This window comes from Acomys russatus, chromosome 29 (genome assembly GCF_903995435.1).
Source record: "Acomys russatus chromosome 29, mAcoRus1.1, whole genome shotgun sequence".
NCBI classification, from domain to species: domain Eukaryota; kingdom Metazoa; phylum Chordata; class Mammalia; order Rodentia; family Muridae; genus Acomys; species Acomys russatus.
The window spans coordinates 12,372,103-12,399,764 of record NC_067165.1 but is presented as its reverse complement, the minus strand read 5'-3'; the positions used below and the strand labels follow the sequence as shown (position 1 = coordinate 12,399,764).

At 41.0% G+C, this 27,662-nt stretch overlaps 1 protein-coding gene across 1 annotated transcript; it reads right to left on the bottom strand.

Annotated features, from left to right (window-relative positions):
* Positions 1-1,174: 1,174 nt before the first annotated feature.
* On the bottom strand, positions 1,175-27,662 carry Ipp (intracisternal A particle-promoted polypeptide). The gene is made up of 8 exons (XM_051171945.1): positions 27,298-27,662; positions 24,646-25,077; positions 16,511-16,666; positions 13,557-13,724; positions 7,520-7,657; positions 5,345-5,467; positions 4,211-4,431; positions 1,175-1,550 (listed from the first exon to the last, which is right to left on the bottom strand). Exons 1-8 carry the CDS (start codon positions 27,587-27,589, stop codon positions 1,326-1,328), a joined length of 1,755 nt encoding a protein of 584 aa, XP_051027902.1. The 5' UTR covers positions 27,590-27,662; the 3' UTR covers positions 1,175-1,325.

Genomic DNA, 27,662 nt, shown 5'->3' with positions numbered 1-27,662 from the left:
CTATTTCAATCAAGAACTGTCATGGAGGGGCTGGAGAGATCGGTCAGCAGTTAGGAGTACTGGCTACTCTTCCAGAAGACTCCACACCCCCATTGGCAGTTCAAAACCAGCTGTAATGCCAGATCCCAGACAGAACTGCAGGTAAACACACACACACACACACACACGTAAATAAAAATAAGTAAACTTTAAAAAAAGAACTTTCACCAAGAACCTATCAATTCCTTACTTGCATTTTCATATTCAAAACAAAATATTCTCTTAGACTATTGAAAGTGTAAGCTTACCTCTCAATAGCTAGATATTGCTGGGCATAGTGACTCAGGCCTTTAATCCCAGTACTCGGGAAGCAAGGGCAGACAGATCTGAGTTTCAGGCCAACTTGGTCTACATAGAAAGTTCCACAACAGTCAGAGCTGCATAGAGAGACCCCCACCTCAGAAAATGAAAAGGCTGGTTAGATGGCTCAGTGGTTAAGAGCACTGGCTGCTCTTCCACAGGTCCTGAGTTCAATTCTCAGCAACGACATGGTGGCTCACAACCATCTATAAAGGGGTCTGATGCCCTCTTCTGGCCTGCAGGTGTATATGCAGACAGAACACTCAAATTTAAAAACAAACAAAACCTAGATATTTACTATATGCCCTTCGTAATATTCTGCTGTCAATAGAATGTGTGGGGGTAGTGAAAACCCCTGCCACTGAGGGACAGTTTCACTGGCTTTTCTCTGTAGGTTAAATGACACCATAGAAACTACGTTCTGGACCAAATCGTGTATTATAGAACTCTTTAAACTATCTCATGGAGATTTTCCTTACATTATACAGGCTTTGTTGCAACTTGACTTGCACTGGAGAATCAGGTTTTACAATCAACAATCTATTGATAACTGAATAACCTTAAGGCATAAATACTGTTTCTCTTGTTGCTAAGCTTTACAAATTTGTATGAGTCTATTAATTTAAGATATATTCCATATCCATTCTAACTCAAATTTTTAGAAAAATCACTCTTAGGCCGGGCGGTGGTGGTGCACGCCTTTAATCCCAACACTCGGGAGGCAGAGGCAGGTGGATCGCTGTGAGTTCGAGGCCAGCCTGGTCTACAAAGTGAGTCCGGGACAGCCAAGGCTACACAGAGAAACCCTGTCTCGAAAAACAAAACAAAAAAGAAAGAAAAAGAAAAATCACTCGTTACTCATCTACCTATTCAATACATGGGATACTCGAAATAATTAGAGGGTCGTATCACAAATACATGTTTGATCTACAAAAGGTCAGAACCTACGTTTTCAAAATGTCCCTTGTGCTTTTGTGCTTTCTGTGTCATAGCACAGCAATGCCCCCATCACAACGACTAGTGATCATATTACCAATTTCTGTCCAAGTATCAGAATGAGGGTTGTAAACTTCAACTGAGTCCAAGGTACCTGGGGCCAAGAAATCATGGCTGAAAGATCGGCCTCCGGAAACATACAGGAGACCGTTGACTGCTGCCACAGACATGCCTGCTCTAGGCACTTTCATCGGAGCAACCTCAACCCACTTTTCCTAGAAAAGTGAGAAAAGAATTCACATTAGTAGTAACATAAAATGATAATAAAATCTCTGAGAAATCATATATTCTAGACTTTACATATTTAAATTCAGACAACCCAATGAAGTAAATATATACAACATTTTAAATGTTTGGGTAGGCCTGACAAAACAGTGAGTCTGGAGAGAAATAATAGTTAAACCATCTGACTATAAATTATGATCAGTTGATGACCTAGAAGTCCTGTAGATGGGCTGGAGAGAGGTTTAAAGGCACTGATTAGTCTTGCAGAGGACTGAGGATCAGTTCCCAGCACCTACATGGTGGCTAACAACTGTCTGCTATTCTAGTTCCAGAAAACCTAACACCCTCTTCTGCACTTTGCAGGCAATGTATACATGTGGTGCAAGACATTCATGCAGGCAAAACATCCATACAAATGAGGTAAAAATAAAAATGATAGGTTTAAAGGAACGATTCCAGGTCAGCCAAGGTTATACAGAGAAATCCTGTCTTGAAAAAAACAAAAACAAAAAGACAGCTGGAAAATCACATATTGGTAAATTAAATAATATATTCAAATATATACTCATATGTTTTCATGTTATTGCTGTGGATTGGACCCAGAGACTCACAGTGGCTAAGAGTGGCTAACTACTAATTAATTAACACTCCAAAACTAATGAGATATTTATAACAACACACTGGTCCAAATAAAAATTACTAGAGAAATTAGAAAATATTTTATGTTAGCTGGGTGGTGGCGGCACACACCTTTAATCCCAACACTTGGGGAGGCAGAGGCAGGTGGATCTCTGTGAGTTCGAGGCCAGCCTGATCTATAAAACAAGTCCAGGGCAGTCAAGGCTGCACAGAGAAACCCTGTCTCAAAAACAAAACAAAGCAAAAAGAAAATATTTTAAGGCAAATATTAATTAGAATACTGCAAGCCCTGAAAAGATAGGTCAGTCATTAAGAATTCTCACTACTCTGGGCTGGAGAGATGGCTCAGCATTTAAGAGCACTGGCTGCTCTTCCAGAGGTCCTGAGTTCAATTCCCAGCAACCACATGGTGGCTCACAACCATCTACATGGGATCCGATGCCCTCTTCTGGCCTAGAGATGTACATATAGATAGATGCATAAAATAAATAAACAACTCTTTAAAAAAAGTTAAAAAAAAAAAAAAAACCAAAAAGATTCTCACTACTCTTAAAGAAGACCAAGCTTTGATTCCTAGTACCCACATTTGACACCCCGCAACTGTCTATAACAGAAGTTTTAAGGGATCCATTGCTCACTGGTCTCCAAAGGCACCTGCATTCATATAGTGCACGTAAACTCATGTAGCCTCAACACACATACATGTACACATACATAAAAAATAAAGGTTTAGGGGCTGGAGAGATGGCTCAGAGGTTAAGAGCACTGGCTGCTCTTCCAGAGGTCCTGAGTTCAATTCCCAGAAACCACATAGTGGTTCACAGCTACTGATAATGAAACCTAGTGCCCTCTTCTGGCAGAACATTGTATACATAATAAATAAATCTTCAAAAAAAAATAATATTTTAAAAATTAAAACAACCAAATATTGCATATATGCAATTAAAGTGGTACCTAAAGAAAATTTACAGGTCTGGCAATGTAGCAGTGTTTAGAGCACTAGCACATACAACCCAAGAAAAACTGAAAAAATTTTAAAAACTATTTTATGCATATTGTTGTGCCTTCTTGTATGCCTTACATCACATGTGTGCCCAATAAAGCAAAAAGAAGAGGCTGGATGCCCTGAAGCCGGACTCACAGACGGTGTGAGCCACCACGCAAGTGCTAGAAACTGAACTTAGGTCACCCCTGTAAGGACAACTAGTGTTCTCGACCACTGAGGAGTCTCTCCACCCCACACCGCAATTTAAAATAACATTTACAGCTATAAAAGATAAGAAAAATGAGCCGGGAGTGGTGGTGCCCAGTTTTAATCCCAGACAGAGGCAGGAGGATTACTGTGTTTTTCAAGGCCAGCCTGGTCTGCAAAGTGAATCCAGAACATCGAAAATAACACAGAGAAACCCTGTCTCAAAAAACTTAAAAAAAAGAAAAGAAAAGAAAAGAAAGATTTATAGTCTATCATCTCAGTTTCTAATTTAATGAACTAGAAAAAGGCAAAAACCCAAAATACATAATAAAACAATAAAAATAGAAATAATTCAATAGAAAACAGAAAGCAATTAACAATAACAACAACAAAATAGTAATGCCAAGCCGGACATGGTGGCATATACCTTTAATCCCAGTACTTGAGAGGCAGAGGCAGGTGGATCTCTATGAGATGGAGACCAGCCTGGTCTACAGAATGAGTTCCAGGACAGCCAGACCTATACAGAGAAACCCTGTCTCGAAAAAAAAAAAAAGTAGTGATGCCTAAAGTTGATTCTTTTAAAAAAAAAAAAAAAAGAGAGAGAGAGAGAGAGAAGCCAGGCATGGCGGCGCACGCCTTTAATCCCAGCACTCTGGGAGGCAGAGGCAGGAGGATCGCTGTGAGTTTGAGGCCAGCCTGGTCTACAGAGTGAGTCCAGGACGGCCAAGGCTACACAGGGAAACCCTGTCTCGAAAAAACCTAAATAAATAAATAAATAAAACAAAATAAGTAAATAGTTGAAATCATCCAACCCACCTCTTCAAAGGAGTACTTTTCCACAGTATGAAGGACATCCTGTGTCTCGTTCCACCCTCCAATGGAATAGATGCAGTCACTGAGTGCTGCCACCCCAAGATATGCTCTCCTGGTCCCCATGGGAGGAAGTGGAGACCAGCGCTTGGAAAGTGGATCATAGACTTCAAAAGAACGAAGCTCTAGTCCCTCGTTGTTGATTCCTCCAACTATATAAATTGAACCTGAAAAATGGGAGATTTATGCTCGGTTTCTCTTGAACAGGTATAGGCCAACGGCGGTGGCACATGACTTTGATCCCAGCATAGGGGACAGAGGCAGTCCAGTCTCTCTGAGTTCAAGGTCTACTTAGTGGGTTCCAGAACAACAGCTAGAGCTACATAGTGAGACGTCTTTAAAAAGTTTATTAAAAAACAACGTTTCATATTCTTTCTCTACTTGTGGAAAAATAACGTAGGTATTGATGTGAGAGAAAATGACAATAATGGAAGAAGACAATCAAATACTTATTTTAATAAACAGCTACTTCTGACTAAAACAAAAACCAAAAGTCCTTACCTCCTGAGCCACCTTGTCTACCTTTCAAACTGTTTTATAAATAGCTTTACACACACACACACACACACACACACACACACACACAGATACACACAGACACACACAGACACACACACACACACACACACACACACAGATCTGCTTGTCTCTGCCTCCTGAGTGCTGGAATTAAAGGTATGCACCACCATACCAAGCTCACCGAAAACTACTTTTTTAAAAATAAATCTTTTCTTTTGTTTGGTTTTCTTTCTCTTTTTTAAATATTTATCATTATGTATACAGTGCTCTGCCTGCATGTACATCTGCAGGCCAGAAGAGGGCATCAGATCTCGTTATAGATGGTTGTGAGCCACCATGTGGTTGCCGGGAGTTGAACTCAGGACCTCTGGAAGAGCAGTCAGTGCTCTTAACCTCTGGGCCATCTCTCCAGCCTCCAAAACTACTTTTTAACGTATCTTCAAAATTATTATACTAATGATGGCCAATTCTAAGCAAACACATATACATACGTACATAGTAAATGATAAATACTGTATTGCTAATAACTGAACAGAAAAAAATATTTTATAAAAGCATTACCTTGTATTTCACAGCACCCAAAGTAGTACCGCGACACTCCCATGTTGCCAACAACTTCCCATGTATTTTCATCAGGATCAAATCGTTCAATGGTGTTGCCAATCTCACCTCCAACCCACCCACCTGAAAAAAAAAAAATCATTTCTGAGACAAAGGAATCTTATTTATGACAAAGGCTTTACAAATCACCTAATCCAACTATTTCATACTACAGACAAGTCCACATGGACCAGAGAGGTGATCTGTCCAAGTTGACATGAAAATTCAGAATATATTTATAAGTAAAGTTCAGATGTATTAATTACAGAATAAAACAAACATAGAAACAACTAGTAAATTGTACGGGAAACATGATTTTTCCTTAAACCTTTTTATTTTTTGTTTTTGGAATAATTGCACAACGTAACCCTGGCTATTCTGGAACTCACAGAAATTTGTCCACATCTGCCTCCAGAGTGCTAGGACTGAAGGTGTGCACTAACAGTCAGGTGGTGGGGGCCCATGACATTAATCCCCTGAGTACTGGGATTAATGTCATGGGCCCCCACCACCTGACTGTTAGTGCAGATCTCTGAGTGTGAGGAAAGCCTGGTCTACACAGCGAGTTCCAGGAAAGCCAAGGATACACAGAGAAATCTTGTCTTGAAAACCTAAAACAAAAACCACTAATACGCTGACCCCAAATCTTTTTTTTTTTCTATATTTTTTTCTTTCTTTCTTTCTTTCTTTTTTTTTTTTCTTTTTTTTTTTTTTTTTTTTTTTTTTTTTGACAAGGTCCCACTAATTAGACTTGGCCTTGAACTCAGAGACATCCTCCTGCTTCTACCTCCTACACCCCATATCTTCAAACTTACCAAGGCAAATTCTAAGCCAAATCACAGTACGTTATCATTTAGGATGAGTTTAGGGATTTCAAAAAGGCTTCTCATCCTCAAGTGTCATTTTTAAAATATTCTCCAGGCTTGTTTGTTTGAGACGGATTGTTTTTATTATTTATTTTATTAGCCGAGGTCGTAATTACATCATTTCTTCTCTTTTCTTCCTTCAAACTCTAGCACGTATTTCTTGATCTCTTTAAATGTATGGCCTCTTTTTTCATTAATTACTGTTACACACATATATGTATATGTATTCCTGTATATATAAATTCCTAAATAAGTACAACCTGTTCAATCTATATGTTACTTGTAGGCATGTGTTCAGGGCTGACCAGTTGGTATTAGATAACCAACTGCTGTGCTTTTTCCTGGAGAAGAATGTTCCTCAGTTGCCTTCTAGGCTTCCCTGCATCCATGTTAGCCTGTCCACTGCTGCTGTCCTAAACATGTTCGGCTCATGTATAGGCAGTCATGTTGGTAAGACTTTCTGGGGTATCTTCTGACATTCCCTAGAAGGCAGTCTCATAGCAGCCTGACCTATATTCTTCTTCTTCAATGATCACTGAGTATTAGGTGCTGGTGTTTTTGTTTTTGAGACGGAGTTTCTCTGTGTAGCCTTGGCTGTCTTAGAATTCACTGCAGCTGGGCGGTGGTGGGGCACACCTTTAATCCCAGCACTCGGGAGCATGACAGCCAGAGCTGTTACACAGAAAAACCCTGTCTCAAAAAAAAAAAAAAAAAAAAAAAAAAAAAAAAAATCCATCTGTAGACCAGGCTGGCCTTGAACTCACAAAGATCTGTCTGCCTCTTCCTCCCAAATGCTGGGATTAAAGGTGTGTGTGCCACCACCACGTGGCCTGTGTTTTATGTTCTAAGAGAGGGTTTTAGTGTATCCCAGGCTGGCCTAGAACTTTTTGCAGTAATCCTCTAGAGTGCTGGCTCATTCTCCAATTTTTGAAGTTAAAAATGTTTTCTTCACCCACGTTATCACAGCCAACACTTACAGTTATAAGCACCGGGGAAGGAGAGGCAGTAGGATGGCTCAGTGATGGTAGGGTAGCATTTTAAGGTAGCTACAAAATGAGACGCTAAAAAGATACACTGTGTTTGTCTGTTTCCAAGACAAGGTCTTACTATGCAGTCCTTTCTGTCCTGGAACTTACTGTGTGAACCAGAGATTCACCCTGCCTCTTCCATCCAGCCCTCCATCTTATATCCGTAAGAACCATCTCTAAAGTTGTCAGATCCCAAGAATTTAATTAATATCAGTTGTTCTTAAATCAAACAGCATAATTACCCAGAGCATAGATAGCCCCGTAACACACGCACACGCCCAGGCCACAGCGGGGGTGGTTCATGGAAGCCACAATTGTCCACTGTTTAGTAACTGGATCGTAACACTCAGTACAGTCAAAAATCATCGAATCCTTTTCACCTGATGTGAAAAAAAGAGCCACACATCAGGTTTAGTGATGCTAACAGCAGAGAATTATAACACAACATTCAGTAGCATTGGCATTTTCTGTTTTCAGAAACCAACCATTACGTCTAATTTAAAAATAGCCATTAAAAGTCTTTGCCTAGCAAGCAACATTTTAAATTCAAAACACTGTAATTCATTAAAGACCGTTTAAGGAACAAAGGCACATGACTTTCTAACTACTTACTCTAATTCTACCACCTAAACAATTCATATAAACTTTGAGGAAATAATTTTCATCTAATACTCTCATTACTTTTCAGGTAATAATTTGGATTTATGGCCTGGAACAATTTGAATTTTAATATAATTATAATCCACATGTAGCAACAAACAGAAATTAAAATTTAAGAAATTATATACTCAAAAAAGAATTTTAAGAGCCAGCCGTGGTGGCACGCCCCTTTAACCCCAGCCCTTGGGAGGCAGAGGCAGGTGAATCTTTGAGTTCGAGGCCATCCTTGTCTACAAAGTGAGTTCCAGGACAGCCAGGGCTACACAGAGAAACCCTGTCTCAAAACAACAACAACAACAAAAATGTTTTAATACACTATACTTAGTATCCTAGGGTAGGGGAAAGTTGTTTTCTTCAATGGTTTAAACACTGGAATATCCATACTCCAGGAAATAACCCAGACCTATGTATATTCAAGCGGCCAATTAAACTCAGCAGCCATCCCACACACACCAAAACAAACCAACAAACAAAAAGAACTAGGTAGGGACTGGTTGGGAGGATGCGTACCATGCATCCATGAAGCCTTATGCTCATACACACAGACACACACACACACAGACACACACACACACTGACTCACACATACACATGCACACAGACACACACACACACTGACACACACTGACACATGCACACAGACACACACACACACAGACACACACACACACTGACACACACATACACACACACTGACACACACATACACATGCACACAGACACACACACACACTGACACAAACACACACTGACACACACATACACATGCACACAGACACACACACACACTGACACACACACACAGACACACACACACACAGACACACACACACACTGACACACACACATGCACACAGACACACACACACACTGACACACACACAGACACACACACACACTGACACACACACACTGACACACACATACACATGCACACAGACACGCACACACACAGACACACATATACACACGCACACAGACACACACACACACAGACACACACATACACACGCACACAGACACACACAGACATGCATACACATAGACACGCACACAGACACACACACGCATACACACAAGCGCGCGCACACACAGACACACACATACATACACACATACATACACACACGCACACACTCCATAAATCTAACCATAGAATGACAAAGTTCCAATTGACACAATTTATATACTGAGATATCTGGACATGATAGAGCACTACTTTATTCTCAGTACTTGGGAGGCAGAACACTATGAGTTCAAGGCCAGCCTGATCTATATATTCAGACCTTGTCCCAAAATAAATAAAGTTATTAAAATAAACTTAGGTGCCAGGCATGGTGGCATACACCTGTAATCCCAATACCCGGGAGGCAGAGGCAGGCGGATCTCTGGGAGTTTAAGGCCATGCTGGTCTACAAAGCAAGTCCAGTACAGCTAAGGGTATACAGAGAAGTCCTGTTTTTTTGTTTGTTTGTTTTTTGTTTGTTTGGGTTTTTTTGTTGGTTTTTTGTTTTTGTTTTGTGTGTGTGTGTGTGTTGTTTTTTTTTGTTGTTGTTGTTTTGTTTTGTTTTTGGTTTTTCGAGACAGGGTCTGTGTTAGCCTCGGTTGTCCTGGAGTAGCTTTGTAGACCAGGCTGGCCTCGAACTCACAGTGAGTGATCCACCTGCCTCTGCCTCCCAAGTGCTGGGATTAAAGGCATGTGCCGCCACACCCCACTGAGAAGCCCTGTTTTGAAAGATCAAAATAAATAAATAAATAAACAAATTTAAAAAATAAACATATAAAACTCTAAACTAAGGAACATCTGAAAAAATGAAGGTGTTATCATGTTTATGAACTGCAAGATTCAGTGCAGAGACTGGAGAGATGGGTCAACAGCTAAGAACACTTGCTGTTCCTGCAAAGGACTAGGGTGCCAGCAGCCACAGGATGGCTCACAAGCATCCATCACTCCAGTTCCAAAGGACTCCACCCTGTGCTGACCTCCTCGGGCACTGCAAACACGTGGTGCAATATACATATAAGCAAAACACTTACATACAAACAATAAAATAAATAAACCTTTAAAAAACTGTCAATGTGAGACGGGCGTGGTGGCGCACGCCTTTAGTTCCAGCACTTGGGAGGCAGAGGCAGGCGGATTGCTGTGAGTTCGAGGCCAGCCTGGTCTACAAGGTGAGTCTAGGATGGCCAAGGCCACACAGAGAAACCCTGTCTCGAAAAACCAAAAACCAAAACAAAACAAAACAAAAATTGTCAATGTAACTCTGAGAGGGAGAAAGAGACTTTAAGCAAGAAGAAAAAAAAAGAAGGGTAATGGAATACATATGAAATAAAAACAAAGAGAGGACTACTTGGGGATGAAGGAGATCAGCAAAAAAGATGGAGGAGGATACTCAAGGAGGAAGAAAAATGCCATAGTGAAATGTAACTGTATGCCAACTTAAAAAAAAAATCAATTTGGGGGTCTGGAGAGATGCCTCAGCAATTAAGAGCACCATCTGCTCTTCCAGAAGTCCAGAGTTCAATTCCCAGCAACCACATGGTAGCTCACAACCATCTATACTGGGATCTGATGCATGCAGGTGTACATGCAGATAAAGCACTCATATACATAAAATTAAGTAAATAAATCTTTTACAAAATCAAATTGAAAACACCAATTTAAAGATGATAATTTTCCTTAAACTAATATATAGATTTAACCAATCCCATTTTTATTTTGGGATTTACCATAACATGTATAAATTTAAATAAAAGTATATGGAAATTGGGAAAAAATGATGCAACCAACCAAGAACTGTCAGAGCCTAACAGAAAAGAATCATGAGAGAAAAAGGGCCCTACTCTGTGTTAAGTTTTGTTTTTCCTGTGCAGGAGTGGGAACTTTCAGAGGACAACTTTCAGGAGTTGGTTCTCTCCTTCAACAATGTGGGGAACACCGTGTCTCAGGGCTTCTTCTGATGTGATAAAACACCACGGGTGTAGCAACTTGGGGAGGAAAAGGGTTTAGTTGACACTACAGTTTGCAGTTCATCACTGAGGAAAGTCAGGACAGGAACTCACGGCAGGAACCTGAAGGCAGGAGCTGACACAGAGGTCAGTGCGGTCTAGACAGTGTGAGTTCCAGGGTACCCAGGATGGTTATAGAGAAATCCTGTCACTGAAAAAAACCCAAAAGACTACCTATCCTCAGAGAGTTATTTGCAAAGTTGACCCTTGGCTGGAATCTGGAAATATGGCTGATGAACAGTGAAATAAAATAATGAGTGGCTTGCTGTTCCCAAACTTTATATCAACAGTGTGGTTTATGTTGAACACGCTTTTCATTCACTCATCTATCTGTCTAGTTATTTATTTATTTTTGTTTTGTTTTGAAACAAGGGCTTTCTATTTAGTCCAGGCTATCCCAGATTTCCTTATGTAGACCAAGTGGCCTGCTGGGATAATCTCTTGTGCAGTGTGTAAAGGTTGTCTCTGGAGAGGCAGAGCCAGGCGATTGCTGTGAGTTCGAGGCCAGCCTGGTCTACAGAGTGAGTTCCAGGACAGCCAAGGCTACACAGAGAAACCATGTCTCGAAGAAAAAAAAAAGCTAGGTAAATAATGTTATTTATTTATGTACACAAATAAATAAGAAAGAAAGTGTGAAAAGGAAGATTCTCATACATGGATCTGAGTAGGAACAAACTTACCATTCTTTGTTAAAATTTTAGCCACCACTAAGTATTTAATTTGGTCTTTATGCAATCTTTCTTTCGTGTGTGTGTGTGTGTGTGTGTGTGTGTGTTTCAAGACAGGGTTTCTGTATGTAGTCTTGGCTGTCCTTGACTCCCTTTGTAGACCAGGCTGGCCTGGCACTCAAGACAGCTGCCTGACTCTGCCTCCCTGAGTGCTGGGATTACAGGCCTGCACCACAGTCCATGGCTCACAATCTTTCTTTTACAGCTGGGAAAACTGAAGCAACTAAACTAGAATATGGGTATCTTGTCTGAGAAAAAAGAAAAAAGTTGGTAAAAAATAAATGCAATGAGAGAGAAGATGCTAGACAGTGAGATTTTCTTGAAAAACAAAACCAGCATGTATAGAACATGGGAGTTTGTAATGAAAACTGGACTTTTTCCTTTTCTTCTTCTATTATTATTATTATTATTATTATTATTATTATTATTATTATTATTATTATTATTATTATCATTATTTTGGTTTTGCTTTTTGTTTTTGAGACAGGATTTCACTGTATAGTCCTGGCTGTCATGGAACTAGCTCTGTAGATCAAGCTGGCCTTGAACGCACAGAGATCCACCTGCCTCTGCCTCCTGACTCTTGGGATTAAAGGCATGAACCTCTAGACCTGGCCCTGAATTTTTCTTTTTGTAATTTTTCTTTTTTTTTTTTAGAATTTATTTTTATTTTATGTGTGTTTGTATTTGCCTTCATGAACATCTTGAACTACATGTGTGCAGTGTCTGCAGAGGCCAGTAGAGGGTGTCAGATCCTCTGGAAATTGAATTACAGGAGGTTGTTAGCCACCATGTGGATTCTGGGAACAGAACCTGGGTCTCCTGGAACGGCAGGTAGTTCCTTTAACTGCTAAGCCATCTCTTTGGTCCCTCCCTCTTTCTTGAGATAGGTCTCACATATACCCTTGGCTGGCCTTAAACTACGTGTGTGCTGAGAAAGACTTTGAACTTCTGACCTCCCACCTCTACCTCTTGAGTGTTGTGACTAGAGCCAACTACTACCGCCTGAGATGTATGTAATTAATGCTGAGATGCGAACCCAGGGCCTCCTGCATGTTAAACAAGCACCATATCAACTAAACTACATCTTTAGGCCACAAAATTGGATTTTTACCTTCAATAGTAAACAGGGAACCATTCTAGAGTTGAGAATAGGACAGTAAGATCAGATTCATAATGTAAGAACAGACTTTAGAGATAAAAACAAACATCAAGATTGGTGTGTCAGGGCTGGAGAGATGGCTCAGAGGTTATGAGCTTTTCCAAAGGTCCTGAGTTCAATTCCCACCAACCACGTTATGGCTCATAAGCATGTATAATGAGATCTGGTGCCCTCTTCTGGTGTGTGGGCAGAACACTGTATATATAATAAATAAATAAATCTTTAAAAAAAGATTGGGGTGTTATAATGTTAAAGCAGATCTATTTACATAAATACTAGTGGCCTGGATATAGGTGTGAAAGAAAGACAGCCAGGAGGACGACTAAGGTTTAGAGGGGGTCTTTACGTCAGTGGCAGTACTTGCCTGACTTACATGAGGCCACAGGATCAATCATACTGAAGGAACAGTACGATTAAAGCTTTGTTCTGACCCACTAAGTAAATCATTGTTATCATCCAGTATATGGCAAATCATGGAAAGAAAATACAGATTTTGGTGTAGACAATATAAAGTACATATTGCATATAAGTCAAGTCCAAAGAGATGGTTATTATATCTTATAAATAAATAATTTTTCATTAAAGACACCTAAGGGAGAGGGGAGAAAACAACAGTGAAGGTAATCAAAGCACATTATATAACAGGGGAGGGGGGCACATATACAAACAATGTAGCCAAGTAGTCTAATGAGGGAAATTAGGTATTTTTATTGTTACCTCCAATAGCGTAGACCATCCCTCCCAAAACTGCTACTCCAAGCCCACACCGAGCCTGATGAAGTGAAGACACAGTGGTCCAGTACTGGCTAAAGGTATCAAAACGTTCGACACAGCTAAGGGCTCGGCAATCACTCCATCGGCCCCCCTGCAACCGTGTATATCCACCTAAACAAAGAAAGGAAAAACACACAGCAAACCACTTATTGCTAAACGTGGAGATTAAGCCTCTGTATCTAACACTTAGATAGCTTAGAAACTGTCACCTCTATAAAAATGGTATATAAAATATGTAACTCAATTATGCCAGGTCCTAGAAAATTATAGCTTATATGAGAATGTTAATCTCAGTGTTTTACTACATAATCTCAGTTATAATAGAAAGCTATATAAAATATATAAGTTGGCAGGAGCCATACATGCAGAAAGGGTCTATGGCAAGCAAGTGAGCTTTTGGAATGAAAGACAGATAAAAATATTACTTTGAACTTGTGGAGCTAAGAGATAGATAAATGGCCAGGTGTGATGGTACACGCCTTTAATGCCAAGACTCATAGAGGCAGAGGCAGGAGGATCTCTGTGAGTTCACGGCTAGCAAGTGGTCTACAATATCAGTCCAGGACACTCAGGGCCACACAGAGAAACCCTGTCAGAGAGAGAAAGAGAGAGAGAGAGAGAGAGAGAGAGAGAGAGAGAGAGAGAGAAAAGGGGGTGAGGTTGGGTTTAGTCAGGTGCTAGTCTTAACGGAGGAACATGTAAACAGGAATCCTGTCATAACTCCTCAAAACTTGACAATCTTAAACCTTGCTAACTGTGACATGAAAAATTTTTGCTTTGAACTTACAATGAACTTGAAGAATGAGGAGATAGATAAAATAATGTTTAGTTAGCCACAAATAAGCAATAATCCTGCTGTGTAGTGACTTTATAATTGCTTTTGTGGCCATGAGGTAATTTTTCTTCTGACGTACAGGACGTTGCTTTAGAAGGTATAAAAGGAACCAAGAAATAATAAATGGTGTTCATTAGACCCTGCTCCTCAGTACTTTGCTTTATCCACCAAATATGTGTCTTTCTGTCAGAATGTTTGTGTGTGTGTGTGTGTGTGTGTGTGTGTGTGTGTGTGTGTATACATGTATGTATGTGGGACTCCTGGCACAAATACACTTTTTCTTAATTTAAATTTTTGAAAAACAAAGTTCTTGGGCCGGGCGTGGTGGTGCACGCCTTTAATCTCAGCATTCGGGAGGCAGAGGCTGGTGGATCTCTGTGAGTTCAAGGCCAGCCTGGTCTACAAAGTGAATTCAGGACAGCCAAGGCTACACAGAAAAACCCTGTCTTGAAAAACCAGAAAACATGGGGCTGGAGAGATAGCTCAGAGGTTAAGAGCACTGACTGCTCTTCCAGAGGTCCTGAGTTCAATTCCCAGCAACCACATGGTGGCTCACAACCATCTATAATGTGATCAGATGCATACTGTATACATAATAAATAAAATTAAAAAAAAAAGAAAAACCAAAAAACAAAAAGAAAAAAAAAAAAAAAGGAAAAAAAGGTCTGTCTACATAGCCCTGTCTATGTACACAGCCTCAAAATCACAGAGATCCTCCTGTCTCTGCCTTCCTAGTGTGCAGATTAAAGTCTTGTATTACCATGCCTGGCCTATAAATTCACTTTTCTTTATTTATTTTTCACTAGTTTAAATCTGGGAGGGGTACAGCATCACACAGATTCTGGGTCCAATAGGCTTTTTTGGAAGGTTGCTTCGGAATTTGACAGGAACTGTGCCACTGTTCCCATGGACCTGGGTTACCTTTTCCCCAGGTCACTCTGGCTTGGTCTGGCTTGCCTCCAGGGGTCAGTGTTGTTTTGTGCTTTACTCTTATAGGCACGCACATCTCTGGCCTGAATAGAGCTCAGTTTCATCTCAGTCATAAACACCTTCAGTTTTAAGAAGAGCTGTGTGCAAGGCTGGAGAGATGGCTCAGCAGTTAAGAGCACTGGCTGCTCCTCCAGAGATCCTGAGTTCAATTCCCAGCAACTGTATGGTGGCTCACAACCATCTGTAATGTGATATGATGCCCTCTTCTGGCCTGTAGGTGTACATGCAGGCAGAGCACTATATCCATAATAAATAAATAAATCTTGAAAAAAAAAAAGAACTGTGTGCTCTTTGGTGGTGGAGCCCTTGCTTACAGCCAGCAAAAGTGGCCTTACACCACAGCCTCCTGGACATATTTGCCTTTTAGAACTTTTGCTGCCAGAAGGACTCTACAGGTTCCAAGATGGCAGAAAGAGTCCTCTGATACTATGGATCATGCTGCCAAGGACACTTTGGAAACTACTTATTTTATCATCCCTAATGACTACCTAACACATTATGAACAGTTCAGTTTTGAGATATATTTCCCTTGTTTTTCATTTGAATTTAATATTTTTTGTTTGTTTGGTTGGTTGGTTTTTCAAGATGGGGTTTCTCTGTGTAGCCTTGGCTGTCCTGGACTCCCTTTGTAGACCAGGCTGGCCTTGAACCTATAGATATCTGCCTGACTCTGCCTCTGCTTCTGCCTCTGCCTCTGTCCAGCCTGATGACCTGAATTCAATCCCTCAGCCCTACAGAGTGGGAAGAGAGAACCAGTTCCCATAAACTGTCTTCTCATATCCACACACACGATGGCTCATGGATGTACATATACACAATAAATTCATTTGAATGGTCACTAGTTAATCAGAGGCCAAAGATTTAGAACATAGAATAAAATGTTGAATGAAAAGCCCGTAAGTTTTAAATGCATTCATCTTATTATGTAAATTCAATTCACTAATCTTAAGTCTAAACGTGAAATTAAATATGCTTCTTCTGATAGGTTTGCATATTAGTAATACTTGCATGGTAATAACAACAAAAGCCCTTATCCTAAAAATGAGTTCGCTTATTTTTCAGAGCTTCTTACCTACTGCATACAGGTACTTTCTTGCTTTCTTCCGAGGTCGAACTTTAGATGTCTGCAGAAAACTACAAAACTTGTTCTCTTTGGGAGACTTGCAGACCTCACAGTACTCTTTCAGAAGTGTTTGCAGTGCAACTCGAAGATTAAAATCAGACAGTCCTGAACAGTAGTTGAAAAGACAATGTTTTAAATGACTTTCAAATAGTACTAAAAAGACACATTTCCTCATCAGTCATAATAGCACATGCTTTTAATCCCAGCATTCAGGAGGCAGAGGCAGGAGGATCTCTGTGAGCTCCAGACCAGCCTGGTCTAAATAGTGAGACCCAATCTCAAAAAAGATTAAAAGAGAGAGAGAGAGAGAGAGAGAGAGAGAGAGAGAGAGAGAGAGAGAGAGAGAGAGAGAACGAACCCAGCAACCAACCAGGCATGATGGCACACGCCTTGAATCCCAGCACTTGGGAGACAGAGGCAAGTGGATCTCTCTTAGTTTGAGGCCAACTTGGTCTACAAAGGAAGTCCAGGACAGCCAAAGCTATGGAGAAACCTTGTCTTGGGGGGGAAAAAAAAAAAAAGCTATAACCAAAACTGAGAAAAACACCCTTATCACTGGTGTTGAAGAGAGGGTTAAGAAGTATAATGCTCTCACAGAGGACCTAGGTTCAGGCCCCAGGACCCATACCTGTAATTTCAGCTCAAAGGGACCCACATCCATGAGCATCCACACCCTGGAGGTACCCAGACTCACATGCACATACCCACACACAGACATATACATTATTTAAGATAAAATAAATCCTTAAAAAAAAAAACCCTATCTTATTATGAAACAATTATATGTTTCTTACAATAGAAAAAAATTTTAATCACTGCTAAGGAATATACTTCCCTTAAATCTATCCAAAAGTTGTTTCATTTTGTTTTGGTGTCAGAGACACGAGGGCAAGTCATATAGACTTTGCCTTACAATGTTCCGAAGACCTCCGACTGCCCAGCATGGTCTTTAGACATCCAGAACAGCTGTTGAGACTTTGCTTGACAAAGTTCCAAAGATCTCTGGCTGATGACCACTGTCCTTAAATATTATCTGTGGTCCACGTTTAATTTTTGCCTAAAAACAACTTTAAAATCTACTTTTTCTTGCCGGGCGGTGGTGGCGCACACCTTTAATCCCAGCACTCGGGAGGCAGAGGCAGGCGGATCGCTGTGAGTTCGAGGCCAGCCTGGTCTGCAAAGTGAGTCCAGGATGGCCAAGGCTACACAAAGAAACCCTGTCTCAAAAAACCAAAAAAAAAAAAAAAAAAAAAAAAAAAAAATCTACTTTTTCTCCTAAAACTGCCTTTCTCTCTCTCTATTTCTTACTTTTGACTCCAGCCCTAATGAGATTTGTACTAGAAGTTTTTCCCAGAGAGAATGTTGAAAGAAGGCATCTGGCCAAAGGCTTGAGATAATGAGAGAGTCTTGTCAGCCAGGCAGAGACTACTTGAAAAGAAAGTTAGGACTTTGACATTAACAGTGCCTGGTTAGAAAAAAAATCTGCTTTGAGAGCAATAGAAGGTGGTCTTGGAAGGTCATACTTTACAGATATTTCACAGTAGAGGACCCTTTGGCAGTTAGCGTAGGCTTGGATAAAGATGGAAAGCACAACTGTTGGTTTGGGATTAGAAGTAAGTCAAGTTTTTTCTGTGTTAAGGGCATTTAGCTTCAAGCTATGTTGCTATGACAATGATGTAAACACAATGGGTTAAAGGCTGGGGTGATTTATGATTAAACTTTCCCTAGTATTGTTTAAGAATTAGTAATCAGGTCATGCTGACATTGCTTGAATACTGATTGATTTTGCTATTGTAGGTTATACAGAACTGTTTGTATTTCTTCGTTAGGTTGTTTTCTTGCTGTGTTGGTTTTTAAATGCTCTCTTGATTATAAAAGATAAAAAATCATGACGTAGGCAGGCATGGTGGTACATGCCTTTAACCCAGCACTCAGGAGGCAGAAGCAGGCGGACTTGTTGTAAGTTTGAGGCCAGCCTGGCGTACGTAGTGTGTCTAGGACAGCCAAGGTTACACAGAGAAATTCTGTCTCAAAAGACCGAAAACAACCACCCAACCAAACCAAAAAAAAAAAAAAAAAAAAAAAAAAAAAAAATCCTGATGTAATCTGTAATGAAAAAATTGAACTTTAATTAATTAATTATTTATTTATTTTGGTTTTTTTTTGAAACAGGGTTTCTTTGTGTTAGCCTTGGCTGTCCTGGACTCACTTTGTTTGTTTGTTTGTTTTTTGGTTTTTTGAGATAGGGTTTCTCTGTGTAGCCTTGGCCATCCTGGACTCACTTTGTAGACCAGGCTGGCCTTGAACTCACAGCGATCCGCCTGCCTCTGCCTCCCGAGTGCTCGGATTAAAGGCGCACGCCTGGCTCTGGACTCACTTTGTAGACTACTGTTCTATCTAAATGTTTTAAAGGAGCCAATGAGATGGCTTAAGAGGTAAAGGCATTTGCCGCCAACCCTATAGATGCTCTTAATTTGATTCCTGAGACCGAGATGGTGAAAAGAAAACCAACTCCCTCAAATTGTCTGGTGACCTCCATTCATGGGAGGTATGCTCAAACCCACATAAACACACACACACACACACACACACACACACACACACACACACACACACAATTTTTTTGTTTTTCTTTTTTTTAATTATTTATTTTTATTTCATGTACATTTGTGGTTGCCTGCATGTATATCTGTGTGAGGGTGTCAGATCTTGAAATTACAGACAGTTGCGAACTGCCATGTGGGTGCTGGGAATTGAACCTGGATCCTCTGAAAGAGAAGTCAGTGCTCTTAACCACTTAGCCATCTCTCCAGCCCCTTATTTTTTGGTTTTTTGAGACAGGGTTTCTCTGTATAGCCCTGGCTGTCCTGGACTGGCTTTGTAGACCAGGCTGGCCTCGAACTCACAGAGATTCACCTACCTCTGCCTCCTGAGTGCTGGGATTAAAGGCGTGCGACACCACCCTGGCCTGTCTGCTCTTTCAAAGGTACTGAGTTCAATTCTCAGAAACCACATGGTGCCTCACAACCATCTATAATGAGATCTGATGCCCTCTTCTGGCATGCAGGCACACATGTGGGCAGAATAGTGTATGAATAATAAATAAATAAATCTAAAAAAAATTTTTTTAAAAACAATGCTAAAGCCTAGAGGTGGTGGCACACCTTTAATTCCAGCACCCAGGAGGCAGAGGCAAGTGGATCTCTGAGTTAGAGGGCAGCCTGGTCTACAGAGCAAGTTCCAGGACAGACAGGGCTACACAGAGAAGCCCTCTATCTTGAAAGACCAAACAAACAAGCAAACAAACAAAAATCCCAAAAATGCTAAAATTGCAAATACATTTATGTTTTCCAAATAAAGATGGCAAACTGAACCACGTTTACAATGATCAGGCTAGGCTCAGTGGGAAGGCACCTGCCTTAGCATATGTGAGTACCTTAGTTCAATACCCAACATTTAAAAAAATTATCTAAGAAAACATTTTGAAAGTCACAAGTTCTATAGATAAAATCTAATAAAAAATACATCTACTATAAACCTTCAAAAATGATAAGACAAAACAAGAAACAAATTAACATTGTTAAAAATTTTTTACAATTCATTTTATTTATAAGTGGGTATTTTGTCTGCATGTGTGTCTACGCACCATGCTTATGCCTTTCTACAGGATATTAATACTGATGTTCCAATTCTCACTGTTTTCTTATTAGTGCATTTCCTCCTGTCCTAATGCTTTATGAAGCGTGCGCGCACACACACACAGACACACACTTTTTTTTAGTTTTCCTAGACAGGGTTTCTCTGTGTTGCCCTGGTTATCCTGAAACTCACTCTGTAGACCAGGCTGACCTTGAATTTACAGCTATGCACCTGCCTTTGCCTCCTGAGTGCTGAGATTAAGGGCGTGCGCCGCCACCACCTGGCTAAATCATATGTTTTTAATGACTCTACTGTCTGAATTTCAAGAGGAGTGTTATCTGTTCATGGCTAATGCCTGCCGTTATCTGTTCACGGCTAACCCGTGCCGCCTCCCCACCCAGGCTCAACTCCTCTGCTTCTTTCTTTTCTTTTCCCTGGGATCTACTTCAATAGATGCATTTTTCCCCCTCTGTATCTTGTTTCAAACCCTGCTCAGACAAAGAGCTAATTCTCCCTCTCACTCTTTTTACCTTGGTACAATTACTTTGTGTTCTCCAGGAGAAAATTTGAAAAAGACACGCGTTCTCGCTGTATCTTTCTAGCATGAAGCAAGAGGGTGGTGGGCTAGAGCTCCACCAGGCTCATGTGCTTACTCTGGATCTACCCAGTGCCGCATTTAAGCCGGGCAAGACTCCACTGAGCTCTACCCAACCAACACGCTGTAATCATTATGTTTGTTTCTCAACTTCCTCTGCTTTGCTTTTCAATTGTTCATTCTGGCTCTAAATTATCCGCTGATGGTGCCCAAGATTTTATTAATTAGCCTTTCCTCCAGGTTGTCTCTTGGGATGCAGAGACAAGGCTAGATGTATATTGATAAGGCTAGGAGACAGTCCCTTACTAGTTCTTTATAAAAGTCAGAAAATACTGGTCTTTCAGGGAAGAGAAGATGTACTAACAGGGGCTGGAGAGATGGCTCGGTGGATAAGAGCACCACTTGCTCTTCCAGAGGTCCTGCGTTCAATTCCCAGCAACCATATGGTGGCTCACAACCATCTATAATGTGATCTGTTGCCCTCTTTTGGCCTGCAGGTGTACATGCAGGCAGAATACTGTGCATATATAATAAATAAAATCTTAAAAAAAAAAAAAAAAAAGATGTATTAACAGGCCACTGGTTGGCTTAAATCTCAAGTGCACCACCCTTGAGCAGCAACCTACTCAGTCATACCTAAGGGACTTTTAGAAAATTCTCCTCAGGCTGTCAGAATATTTTGTTCCTACAATGGTCATGGAGGTGCCCACCTATAATACTACCACTTGGGAGGTGGAGGCAGGAGGATCAGAAGATCCAGGTTATTCTTGGTTATATGAGATTAAGGCCTGCCCAGGGTACACGAGGCCTTATCGCAGAAAGAGGGTGGGGTGGAGGGGTGGCTCAGTGGCTAAGAGCACTTGCTGCTCTTCCAAAGGAACCAGGTTTGATTCCTAGCACCCACACAGCAGCTCACAACTGTCTGTAACTCCAATTCCAGGGGATATGACATGTTTTTCTGGCTTCCAAGGGAACAGACATATATGCAAGTAAAAAACAAAACAAAACAAAACACACACACACACAAATTCAATAGTTAAAAAAAAAAGAGGATTGTCAAATGATATATGAAAGTATTCAGAAATTGTGCATAAAAGTGCTTCCCAAAAAGTAAGAGAAAAATTAAACTTATTGCCGGGGATGGGTGGCGTGGGTGGGGGTGGTGCACATCTTTAATCCCAGCACTCTGGAGGCAGAGGCAGGCGGATCACTGTGAGTTCGAGGCCAGTCTGGTCTACAAAGTGAGTCTAGGACAGCCAAGGCTACGCAGAGAAACCCTGTCTTGAAAAACAAAAAACAGGAAAAGCAGGAATACCATCATAATTAATTTTCAAATAGGAACTAAATGATAGTAGAAGTGGCGCACAGCCTTAATCCCAGAACTCAGGATGCGGAGGCAGGTGGATTTCTGTGAGCTACAGGCTAGCCTGATCTACAGAGGGAATTCCAGGACAGCCAGAGCTACAAAGAGAGACCCTGTCTCAAAGACCAAGCCAAACTAAACAAAAGAAAGAGGTACTTGATAAAATCTAGCCAAAACAAAATAAAACAAAACAAAAAACACACACACAAAAAAACAAAACCGAAACTAAAAAAAACAAAACATAACAAGCAATACAGCAAACCAATGGGGCTGGAGAGATGGCCCAACATTTAAGTACACTTACTATTTTTGCAGAAAACCAAGTTCAGTTCCTACAACCCATATGGAGGCTCATAAGCATCTGTCACTCATGATCCAGAGGATCTGACCCCCTCTCATTGCCTCCTTGGGCACCAGGCATACACATAATACAAAGACATACATGCAGGCAAAATACATGCTTTAAAATTTAAAATAAAGGAGCTGGAGAGATGGCTCAGTGGTTAAAGAGCACTGTCTGCTTTTCCAGAGGTTCTGAGTTCAATTCCCGGCACCCAACATGGTGGCTTATAACCATCTGTAATGTGATCTAATGCCCTCTTCTGGCATGTGAGTTTGAGGCCAGCCTAGTCTCCAAAGAGAATCTAGGACAGCCAAGATAACACAGAGAAACCCTGTCTCAAAAACTAAGCAAAACAAACCTGTCCAACCCAAACAATCAATTAAAAAAAAGAAAATTTGGTAATAAAAATAACATACTTGAAGCTGTGTCTGTTACCATGTGCCTAAACCCAGCACTTGTGAGATACTAGCAGTACCAGGAGGAGTGGAAGTGTGAGGTCATTCTTGGCTCTATACTGAGTTAATGACCAACCCCAGGTACAGGGTTTCTCTGTGTAGCCTTGGCTGTCCTGGAACTCACTCTTGTAGGCCAGGCCAGCCTCGAACTCAGAGATCTGCCTGCCTCTGCCTCCCAAGTGCTGGGATTAAAGGCGTGTGCCAACCATCACCCTGTCAAGAGCCTGTCTTTTTTTTTTTTTAAGTTTTCTAAGACAGGGTTTTTCTGTGTAGCCCTGGCTGTCCTGGACTCACTCTGTAGACCAGGCTGGCCTTGAACTCAGAGATCCCCCTGCCTCTGCCTCCCTGAGTGCTGGAACTACAAGCATGCGCCATCATGCCCGGCAAGATCCTGTCTTAAACACATAAACTACAGCTGAAAATCTGTTAGCGAGCATCAAAATCATTTGAATATAGAGATAAAGGCACCGAGCCAAGGAACTCACGATTGTAAACATAAATGTAAATCATGGCTATAAACCTTGAAGATTCTGACAGAAAAAGTAGATGGAAAGAAAAGTAAAATACCCAGTGCCTAATTTTTCCTAGCAGAGAGATAACACTGTTTAAAACTCAAACTATAATTTTATTTTTAATGATATTCACCCGTTGTCCTTCATGTTGAAAACAAAACAAAACTGTAAGGTGGCCTAGCAGGGGTAGTGCATGCCTTTAATCCTAGCAGTTGGGAGGCAGAGGCAGGCAGATCTCTGGGTTCAGTGTCAGCCTGATCTCCATAGTGAGTCCAGGACAGCTGGGGCTATCAGAGAAACCCTGTCTTGAAAACAAAACAAAACAAAACACCCAAAACCCAAAAGCAAACTAAACCAATCAACCAACCAAAAGTTCATTTTATTTATAATCGTGTGTGTGTGTGTGTGTGTGTGTGTGTGTGTGTGTGTGTGTTTGTCTTTCTGCTGTTGTTACTTCAGAACTAGAAATCCCTTTGGTTGTGGTAGTACACACAGAGAAAATTGTGAATTTGAGCCAGCCTAGACTATACATTAAAACAAAAAAATCCCCAACTATAAAAAAACAAAAACAAAAACAAAACAAAAAAACAAGAAGAGACTTGATACCCTATGAGCATATACAGGGGGAGGAAGTCCCCTTCAATCACAGTCATAGGGGAGGGGAGTAAGGGGAAAATGGGAGGGAGGGAGGAATGGGAGGATACAAGGGATGGGATAACAATTGAGATGTAATATGAATAAATTAATAAAATATATTTTAAAAAGAAAAAAGAAAATATTTAGCACCTGAAGGTAACTCAAAATGACACAGAAGACAAAATACTGTACCAGTTGGTCAACTGCTTCTCACCAAAGTCTACGGACATGAATTTGACCCTTAGCACCCATGTGAAATGCCCAGCACGTGGCATGAGCCTGAAAGTAAGATCCCTGCGGCTTGTTAGCTGGCCAGGCTAGATGAAGCAGCAAGCTCCAGGTTCAGTGGGAGAGCCTGTCTCAAAAAAAACAAGGCGAAGAGCAACCGAGGAAGACATCTGAGGTCAACCTCTAACCTTTAAGCGCTTGCACACACATCTTCTTCACACCTACCTGCACACGTGTGCACGCACACACGCAACGCACACACAAGAAAAAAATTTCTTGGAGATTAACCAGTTTGACATACAGCAAGAGTTACCTTCTATGTACTTTAAGAGCCTCTGAGATGGTAACAAAGGGAACCGAATTGGATCTAATACTTCCACCACATATTTCCTTCTCCTTCCCAGGTCCTTCAGCACCCACTGCATTGCAGCTAAGAAGACCTGGTATTCATCCTCAATGCTGAGCTCCTCACTTCGTAGGATCTTGATCAGCTGATCTTTTGTAAGTGCCAGGAACTCTTCCCCACTGTGAACCTCCAAGAAATGCACGTGAATATAGTTTTCTGTAAACTCCAAAAGATCATGGCAAGCTATTTGCTCAGAGAACTGAAAGAGTCCGATGCAATTCTGTGGGTCAATTTGTCCTTTCAGGAAATCACAGCAAAGGTTAACAACCTCAGTCAGCTGTAGCATGTCTGCTGCGACAATCAGCTCCTGAACATTAGTCACAGCTATGCTCACTAATCCTAGGGAAACACAAAGGTAAAACAGTCAATAAATCAAAACAAGCATTTCGCTTAATAGTTTACTTGACTTCAATAATAGCTTAATTTTCGCAGAGTAGAAACCAAGTAAACAGAATATATGGGGAAAACGCAGAACGTAAATGACAACGTATTTAACATTTATGGAAGGAGACCTGGCGTGGTGGCGCAAGTCTTTAGTCCCAGCACTCGGGAGGCAGAGTCGGGAGGATCTCTGAGTTCGAGGCCAGCCTGGTCTACAGAGTTTCAGGACAGCCAGGGCTACACAGAGAAACCCTATCGTAAACAAAACACAGCCCAACAACATGTATAGAACAACTACAGTAAACCAGGCACTGTCTTAGTTGCTTTATACTCAATTAACATTCACTATACTCCTAGCTAGTAGTTATCTGTTTTCTTATTATTATATTAAGCAAACAGAATTAGGGAATTTAAATAACTCTTCTCCAAATTATATGACCGAGAGGCTAGAGAGATGGCTAAGCATCTAAGAGCACTTGCTGCCCTTGCAGAAGACCCCAGGTTTATTTCCCAGAATCTATAGGCAGACTCACAGTGACCCCTAACTCCAACTCCCATAGGAATCCAAAGCCCTTTTTGGCCACTGCAGGTACTGCACACGTGTGATGCACATACAGACGTGCAGGTGAAAACTCATGCACAGAACATAAAAATGAATAATTCTTGAAAAAATGTTTTGAAAAAACTGCATGACTGAACAAGTTGCAGATTAGAGACCAGCATCAAAGCCAACACTCTGCTTGCTGGCTGAAACAAAATCTCATTATCTAGGGCAAGCTGGCCTCCAACTTCCAATCTTCTTGTCTCTGCTTCCAGGGACTGGGACTAAAGGAGTGCATAGTACATCCAGAAAAAAATCCATACTTTTAACATAGATTATATGTATGTAAAAAATTTACTGAGGTGCTGGTGAGGGGAAGAAAGCAGTTTTATTAATCATTTATGATATAATGTCATTCAGTGTTAGTTTTGGGGTTTTTTTTTTTTTCCTGTTTTTTTTTTTTTTTTTTTTTTTTTTTTTTTTTTTTTGGTTTTTCGAGACAGGGTTTCTCTGTGTAGCCTTGGCTGTCCTAGACTCGCTTTGTAGACCAGGCTGGCCTCGAACTCACAGAGATGACCAGCCTCTGCCCCCTAAGTGCTGGGATTAAAGGCGTGTGCCACCACCATCTGGCCAGTATTAGTTTTTTTTTTTTAAAGATACTTTTATTTATTAATATATATACAATGCTCTGCCTGCATGTACACCTGCATGCCCTCTCAGATCACATCATAGATGATTGTGAGCCATCATGTGGTTGCTAGGAATTGAACTCAAGACCTCTGGAAGAGCAGGCAGCACTCTTAACCACTGAGCCATCTCTCCAGCCCATTCTTTTCTTTTCTAAGGCAGGGTCTCTGTAGCTCAGGCTGACCTCAAACTCACTATGTAGCTGAGGATGACTTGAATTCCTGATTCTTCTGCCTCTACCTTTGGCCTGATCTACATGGGAAGTCCAGGAGAGCCAAGGCTACATAAAGAAACCCTGTCTCAAAACAAAACAAAACTTTACTGAATCTCATAACAATTTTCCCAAGTAGTTTCTTTTGTAGTTTTTTTTTTCATACTACCCCCAACTCCGCCCCCATGTGTGTCTGTGGGTATATACACATCACTATGTCATGCACGGAGGTCAGAGAAGTTCTTGGAGTCAGTTCTTTTCGCCCGCCAACCATGCGGGTGTCGGGGATTGAACTCAGGTCATGAGGCTTTGGTAACAAGCACCTTTACCACTGAGCCATGTCACCAGACCCCTCTGATAATTCCTTTAGGAGAACGTAGTATATTCTCAAAACTATACCAAATAAAGTATTTGTTTCCTTTTTTATCCCTAACTATAAGCATAATTAAGGGCTGGAGAGATGGCACAGAAGTTAAAAGCAGTTGCCGCTGCATTTCCCGAGGACACATCTTCAGTTCGCAGCACACACAGTGGCACATAACCATCTATAACTCAGTTCTGGAGGGTGGGGGGGGGGGGTTCCAATGCCCTCTTTTGACCTCCATAGGTACTACATGCAAGTGGTACACTTACACATATGCAGACACGTAAAAATAAACACACCTTTAAAAATAAACTTATATAAGTTACTTTGGTCATGATATGTTATTGCAGCAACAGGAAACTAATACGGATATACCTGTGTAAATGAAATCTAGAAGTAACTGAAAGATTCCAGGTTCAACTCCCAGAATCTCTACCACATCTTTTGAGGACTCTTTCATTCCTCCAGTGAACAGAGCAGCAAAGTATGGGCTACTGGCAGCCAGAACCAGCCGATGAACTTGAAAGGTTTCCTTCCCAACTTGTAGCTGCACATCACAGAAATGCTTTCCATCTCTCATTTTGTTGATCTGGGCCAAGATGAGCTGGGCATGTTTATCAGAGGAAAATGAACTATCACCAGCCTTGACAACCTCCTCCTTAGACATGATGAGCACAGATGAACTGAAGAGACTGCTGCCTAGTATCTGCCTCTACCCTGAGAAACAAAACACAAAGATC

Bases quoted from the DNA above. Each gene is read 5' to 3' on its own strand.
- Ipp (XM_051171945.1), bottom strand. From the start codon at position 27,589: ATGTCTAAGGAGGAGGTTGTCAAGGCTGGTGATAGTTCATTTTCCTCT. The intron at 13,725-16,510 runs GTAAGAAGCTCT...TTCTTTGTTTAG, and splicing joins AAAGTACCTGTATGCAGTAG to GTGGATATACACGGTTGCAG. The intron at 1,551-4,210 runs GTGGGTTGGATG...TCACTTTTCTAG, and splicing joins AAAAGTACTCCTTTGAAGAG to GAAAAGTGGGTTGAGGTTGC.